This window comes from Myotis myotis, unplaced genomic scaffold (assembly GCF_014108235.1).
Source record: "Myotis myotis isolate mMyoMyo1 unplaced genomic scaffold, mMyoMyo1.p scaffold_m19_p_15, whole genome shotgun sequence".
Lineage (NCBI taxonomy): Eukaryota > Metazoa > Chordata > Mammalia > Chiroptera > Vespertilionidae > Myotis > Myotis myotis.
Window position 1 is genome coordinate 1,057,888 of NW_023416319.1, and position 7,466 is coordinate 1,065,353.

The window sequence follows — 7,466 nt, forward strand, 5'->3', positions numbered from 1 at the left end:
ATAAAAAGCAAATCTGTTCGCACACCGTGAATACCCCAAGATACATTGTTCCATATCGAAAGGAAGTTATGGAGTGCCGTGTGCTCTGCGACACAGCTTATGTTAAATTGTTACATAGTTGTGCACGTGTATCTATGAGATGGTAAAGGCACAGAGTGAAAACGAACGGTTAACTTACTCATGAGGACAGGACCAAGAGCGGAGATGTGTTAAAACCAAGGGGAACGCCTGCTTTTTCTGTATTGTTTGACGTTTCAAAGTGAAAATATAACCCCATCTCAATTATGTAACTTTTAAAACTCCCCTAACCGTGAATGTGGCCTATTTGAAATGCATTCAATGTATTTACAACACCTTCATTTAAAATGTGTGTATCTTCACAGATTTTTATTGGGTAAGGGCTTGAATGCTTTTCAAACTCATTAAAAATAAAAAAAGTAGATCTTAGTAGGCGGGGTGTGGTCACAGAATCGGCTCTTTCTGGTCTCTCCGTGGGAGACTGGCCGTCTGCTCTGGCGTTCAGGCACGCACACTCTAACCCTGACAAGCCTCGCGTTAGCTGGTAGTGCTGGACGGAATGCCCAGTGGCAGGCCCGCCTTACTCAACTCATCAAGGCTCTTCTGGAGGCACAAGGCCTCCAGCGAAGAGGTGGCTTTTTTGTCAATAGCGAACCGGACTTTCGGCTTCTTTTTCAAGAACTCCGCGTAGCTCTGCTCGGGGATAAACTTCCAAGTGCCCCAGACCTCGCTGTACTGGCGTGGGAAGCGCCTGAAAAGGGGGACCACCACCGCTTCCGGGCCGACGTACGATATCTGGTTATTGGAAAAGCCATCAAGATAAGACGGGACAAAGTCGCACGCCCAGAGATTGAAATTTCTCGAAACGTGTTGCCTTTTCTCCGGGGCGACCTTCCTACGTCCCAGGCCCTGGGGAAGAATCGAGAAGATGAGAAAAACATGCAAGGTCTCACAGCTCTGAGGTCTTCAGTACAAGCAGCCACGTGACGGCCTATGCTTAAGTGTACAATATGGCAGCCCGGCCGGCTGGCGGGCCTCAGGGCTTGAGGGTCGACCTGTGAACCAGGAGGTCACGGTTCGATTCCCGGTCAGGGCACATGCCTGGGCTGCGGGCTCCATCCCCAGTAGGGCGCCTGCAGGAGGCAGCTGATCCATGATTCTCTCTCACCATGGATGTTTCTATCCCTCTCTCCCTCTCCCTTCCTCTCTGACATCAATAAAAATATATTTTAAAAAATGACTTGCTAAAAATGTGACTGTGAAATATATTGAGAGTTTAAGAATCCACAAAAAGGAAGAGAGGGTGGAAGGGAGGAGGGAAGGAGGGAGAAAAGGAGAAAAAGATGGAGACCCAGAGAGAGAGAGAGGCCAGTCTGGGACTTGGAGAGTTTCGTGCATTTGTTTTTCTGTGACCTCTTACGAGGCGTTATAATGACCCTGTTTCCATGTTGAGGTTAGTGCTCTGTGCTCAGCACATCTGGGGACATCAGGAGCCCTGAGGCCGCTGCCCCTTCGGGGAGGGCCGGGGCGGGGATACTCACGGAGTCAACGTAGAATCCGGAGCTCCGGAGGCTGTGCCGGTTGTCGTGCACGGAGAAGGGGAAGTTGTTGTGGGTCGCTTGCTGGGAAGGCAAAGGAGCGGAGAGGGGCGCACGTCAGGCCCCAGCCTGCTCTGGGGACCGCCTACAGTGGCGCGAGGCAGCCGGGAGGCCAGGTGACCCCGAGTAAGAAGGAAGCCACCTGCCAGCGGCCTGGCTCAGTGGTTGAGCATCAACCTATGAACCACCAGGTGGCAGTTCAATTCCCGGTCAGGGCACAGGCCCAGGTTACAGGCCCGATCCCCAGGGTGGGGCGTGCAGGAGGCAGCCGGTCCATGAGTCCCTCTCACCGTTGATGCTTCTGTCTCTCTCTCCCTCAGCCTTCCTCTCTGAAATCAATAAAAAGATATTTTTTTAAAAAAGATGAACCCACCACCGGGGATGGAACCAGCCCAGGAGGGTGAGCTCAGAGGCGCGCACGTCAGCTCAAGGCTTTGACACTCACCCCTGATTGCTAATCATTATAACTCCCTCTCAGACCCCTTCTTTGGAGGCGAGAAGGAAAAGGTGACAGCTCGCTCCTGGACCTGAGAGCGGGGAAGGAACATTGAGGCCTTCTGGGCCCTGGGACAGGTGGGCCCGCCAGGTGTGCCATCCACGCTGCTGCTCCTGCAGGCCCCTCCGTGGCCCGGGAGGTAGTAGTTCCTTGCAGACAGGACCTGGGTGCCCAGGGACCGGGGGGGACCAGGTGGGAGGCTACCAGCATTCAGGAGTCCAGGCATGGACAGTGAGCAGGTCCTTCCGAGGGGAATTACCCGGCCCCCAGGGCCACGGCCAGCGCGCCGGACGCACCTTCTCCCGGGCTTTGTAGATGGGCGGCAGCTTCTCTTCTATTTGCCAGGAGAAACGAGGGTTGTGGGGCTCCTTGAGCATCACGCTGGTGATGGACTCCGGGGTCTTCTGCGTCACTCCAATGTGCGGGAACTAGGAGACAGCACGCGCCTCGGTTAAAGCCAGGCGCCTCTGCCCGGCCGGCGTGGCTCAGGGGTTGAGCACTGACCTACTGGGCTCGATCCCCAGTGTGGGGTGTGCAGGAGGCAGCCCATCCATGATTCTCTCTGATCACGGGTGTTTCTATCTCTCCCTCTCCCTTCCCCTCTCTAAAATCAATTTTAAAATAATAAAAATAAAATAACAGAAAATGAAATAAAACCAGGCACCTCGGAATGCCTGAGCCAAGCAGCAGGGCTTCCTCCGTGAAGTGATTAAAAGGCAATTCGGGTGCTTCTGGCATGGGATGGGAATGGCGTGGTTTGAAGTGTTCTTTCCAAGACAAAAAATACTGTCCGTGGCCCAAGGCCATCACTGCCGGTTGTTTCCAGTTTCGGGGGCCGCCCTGCTGCACTGGAGCCGGGAAAGATTCCTGCGGCCGGCCAGCCGGGTGCAAGGGTGCGGCCCTGCGAGGCTGAGCCCTTGAACTCCAAGACACACGCATGTGTAATGTGAGACCTTTCTGCTCAGCGTGCTCCCTGTACTTGGGAACAAGACCCAGCCATGTTCACAGGGGGAGCCAGCCCCCTGCAAGCATGAGGGGGACCCTCAGACACGGGGACGCCGAGGCGTGAAGGGCCCCAGGTGAGGAGGCAGGTGGTAGAGAGTGGAAGGTGACTGGGGGAAGGGCCTTCCTATCCCGTAGGAAAGGGAGGGAGGGAAACAGGACTGGGCAGGGGAGGTGGTCCTGACCCGACAGACCTCAGCCAGCCCCCAGAGCGCTCTGGACGTGGCCGGCCTCTCAGAGTTGCCCTGAGTTGGGGCGAGAGGACAGGGCCTTTGTGTGCCCTCATCAATCAGCCCCTGGACGTGACCTTGGGAGGCAGCAATCTGAGTTGCCTCTGTAGGTAGAGATGCTTGTATCTGATCAGATGAGCACTTGGTTGTAAATATTGTTACCCGGGGTGGGGGGCGGGAGGAGTGACAGGAAGGGGAAGGAGAGAGTAACCCAAAGTAACTGAGGTGTAATAGGTTTCAATGTGTTTAAAGTAAATACAGGTCATACAAAGGACCCGCAAACCCAGAGGCCTGCCCTGGCCTCCTCCAGTCTGGCCCATCAGCCCCCCAGTCCCAACACTGCGGCCCCTCCCCTCAGTGGGTGCCCTTCCCACGTCGGCAATGATCCTTCACCCGCCTACGTGACAGCCAATGTGAGTTCATTTGCATTCTGCGAGTCTGTGGGCTAAATCGCTGTAAAAAATGGCTCTAGCATTTTAATTTCACTCTTTTAAAATATGTACTTAATGGCTATACTGTGGCAGCTGTGAAATAAACCCTCTGTTCGCTGGGGTAACCGTGAAATAGCGCCTTTAGCTCGTTGGTGGTGAAGCTGTTGCTGCATCCAGCCTCTCAGGGACTGAAATACTAAACAGGAAGGTGACGGTGTGGGAGGCCTTTCCCACCTGGCAGAGGCCAGACTGCCCCCAGCAAGGTCAACTGCAAAGCGAAGGTCACTTCTACCGCGGCCATCATTGTCCTCTCCAACGGGCCACCGGCCCGAAGCCAAGAATTTCTCTCATTTTCCCAACTCGTCCACGGTCACTTGGGAAACTTCAAGGTCAGCACGATTCCCTATGCTCCTAGGTGCTGGCAGGAGAAAGGCCCCCACCAAAGGCTCAAAGCAGACGGACTCAGAGGGGCACGTCTGTGCGGCTGAGACGGGGTCCTGGGCACATTCCTGGGGTTGCAATAGGAGATGAGCTGTTCATTCTCGCTTCCTCCCTGGTGACAAAAGCCAGGCCCGGTCTGGGGTGGCAGTGTGGCCGTTAAAAGTACCTCCCCTGCCCAGCCAGCGGAGCTCAGGGGCGGAGCGTCGACCTATGAACCAGGAGGTCACAGTTCGACTCCCAGTCAGGGCACATGCACGGGTTGCGGGCTCGATCCCCAGTGTGGGGCGTGCAGGAGGCAGCCAATCAGTGGTTCTCTCTCATCATTGATGTTTCTGTCTCTCTCCCTCTCCCTTCCTCTCTGAAATCAATCAAAATATATATTAAAAGAAAAATCCCTCCCCAAACTCCTTTGCAGCTAAATGGCCATGTGACTCCATGAGACGGAGCAGAAGTCTGCAGGGTGGGGCTCCCGGGAGAGTGGGAATGGGGATCAAGGGCAATGGAGTGGGCACCCACACAAACCTGACGCCATCACGCACCCAGGCCCTCCGGAGGCTGTGCAGACACGGCTGACAGGTGCCTTCTGTCTGCTGCCCTTTGACCTTCCCCTCATTGCACACCTGAGTCCCACAGCCTCACACAAAGATGTCAGAACAGAAGGCCAGAAACAGTGGGGGCCTCTGCCGACTCCCTGGAGCAGGGTACCAGCCCTCAACCGCCAACTTCTGGATTTACTTTTACTCGAGAAACACAAACCCCTATTTGGTTAACACTGTCTCCGGCTTTTCATAGCATCCAGTCCAACACAATCCTAACTGACCCTGCAGGTTTTAGAAAGAGGGATGCTACTTAGACTGAGAAGCGTACGCTTTTTTCTCTTCATTACAGATTAGTGTGACGTAGCTCGCACCGTTTCCCATTTCCCCTCAGCAAGTCTTTCTGCATTGAAGCAGGGGTGCGTGAAAGCGTGTGTGTGTGTGTGTGTGTATGCTGGCGGGGCTGGCATGGCACACAGAGGTGTGGGGTACGCTTCTCGGAGATGGCAGGAGAGGGACAAGCCCACCGGGCTCTGCAAGTGACATAGAGAGGTCTGAGGAAGAGCGTGAAAAGGTGACGTTTACTAATGACCGAGATGGGGAAATGGTGCATCTCTGGCCTCTTCCCATTTCACAGCCCGGCGGGGCGAAGGGGACCAGACAGGAGGCCCAGGGAATGTGTTTAGAGGGTTCCGGTGGATGGTGATTCCCCGGACAGATGTCTTCTGAGCCCCTCCTGGGCACAGATCCCACCCTCGGCACTTGGGATGCAGTCAGGGAGTAAGAGAGACCAAGGTCCCAGCACCCACGACGCTTGTATTCTAGCAGAGGAGACAGACAGCACCGGGGTGTAAGGAGGGGGCGCTACCGGGTTCCCATTTCATAGATGGAGAAACTGAGGCTGGTGAAGTAAGTTACCAAGTCAGGCCACAGTAAGCCGCAGAAGCGGGACCGGGCCTCGAGGCCTGAGAGAGGTAAGACAGGGCCCCTCTTCCTCACCCATCTTCCGTCCTTGTCTAAGGGCGGGTTGAAGCGTCTCCCTTTGGCCATGTCCTGCAGGAACGGGGGGCGCTGAGGTGGGCTCCCTCATCTCCCCATCGCCTCCTGAGCTCTGCACACCTGGAGCCGCTCCCAGGCGGGGCCATGGGCAGTGCCCACGCTGTCATAGAAGCAAGCCCGCCGTCACAATGGAGGAGGAGTGTGGGTCTTCTAAGCCCCCTGAGAGTTCCTGCCCCCGGCTCCCGGGAGCTGCCGCCCCCCAATGTAGGAGGAACCCCACAAATATATCAGACACGTGCAGGCCCGTCTTGAGATGGTGGTGAGTTTTTATTATCCTTGAATCAATAATGTTTGCGCTGAGTGTTCCCACAGGAACCGTCTGCCCCAGCCTCATAGCTTTCAGAGAAGGAAAGTGAGTCTGGGCTGGGGGTGGCCTCGGCCCCCTCCGTGCCCCTTCGTCGGCCCCGTGTCCCAGCTCAGACGCAGTGCCCGGAGGGACTCGCCTCGCTCACCTGACTGCGCGCCGGAGGCCAGCGGAGGTGCGTCCCGGGTGATTTTGAAGTGCCCGGTGCTGTGCTACACTGAATGCTGCCGCACGTTTCTATTTCATTTCTTTTCCACGACAGCCTGTGGCATTTAGTCAGAAAACAAGGGCCGGTGGCCAGTGGATGGGGCCCTAGGTCAAGGGACGGCTCCAGGGCCCGAGCCTCCCCCAGGCCACCTGGCCTCCCCGGCTGCCAAGCTGCTCCAGGTCCCCGGCCTGGACTCAGTCCCACCTCAGGGCCGCGGGAGGCCCGTTAGAACCGCAGCCTCGTTTTCCAGTACCTCTTGCGTCTCCCCGGTACTGAGTCTTAACATCCTGTCAACAAGGCTGATGGTCGCGGGGTGAGGTGAGTCCCGATTGCCCCGCTTTTGAAGGCTGGTGTAAAGTTCCGACCAATTATCCAAGACAAGCAAGACTGAGTGGAGGAAACCCGGCCAGGGAAAATAGAATTCTGTGTTTCTTCGGCTGGGATTTCCCGGTCCCAGGTTGGGATAGGGCTGTTCCTGATGGATGTGCCTGTTTTCGGAGGGTTGAGTTACGGGGCTGAACTTGGCGGCCCGTCGTTCTGAAAACAAACCTGGGAGCACGCGGGGCCCTCGGACCCACCCCGGGGCCTGGGAACACCGGAGGGTCAGGCCCGTCCTGCCTGCGCCCACGCCGGGGCCGCGTGGAGCGCAGAGGTCGGGAGGACCCACTGGAGTGTGTGTGAGGCAGCACAGAGCACACGGCAGGGTTTACTCAGCAAGTTTACTGAGCACTTGCTATGCCCGGCGCCGTTTTACACAGCGCGAAGGCCACCACCAAGACCAGTTCTTTATAAAGAGAAAATCATGCCCCAGCCGGTGTGGCTCAGTGGATATCGTGTCCGCCTGTGGACCAAAGGGTCCAGGCTTGACTCCAATCAAGGGCATGAGCCTCAATTGTAGGCTCCTCCCCGGCCCAGGGCCCTGGTCGGGACGCGTGCAGGAGGCAGCCAATTGATGTGTGTCTCACATCAATATTTCTGTCTTTCCCTCTCTCTTCACTCTCTCTGAAAATCAATGGAAAAATACCCTCGGGTGAGGATTTAAAAAAAAAAAAGCAAGTCATGAATTTACCAGTGCGTCATTGGCCAGGACTCCGAGTTGTTGACTAGCCAACAGGTCTTTTCCGTGAGCTGGCCACCGCGTCC

The 7,466-nt window shown here is 56.2% G+C and overlaps 1 protein-coding gene across 1 annotated transcript; it reads right to left on the minus strand.

Annotated features, from left to right (window-relative positions):
- Positions 1 to 555: 555 nt before the first annotated feature.
- Positions 556 to 5,802, minus strand: TEX36 (testis expressed 36). Its single transcript, XM_036337321.1, has 4 exons — positions 5,752 to 5,802; positions 2,409 to 2,540; positions 1,560 to 1,640; positions 556 to 927 (listed from the first exon to the last, which is right to left on the minus strand). The coding sequence occupies exons 1-4, from the start codon at positions 5,800 to 5,802 to the stop codon at positions 556 to 558; spliced, it is 636 nt and encodes a 211-aa protein (XP_036193214.1).
- Positions 5,803 to 7,466: the final 1,664 nt, after the last annotated feature.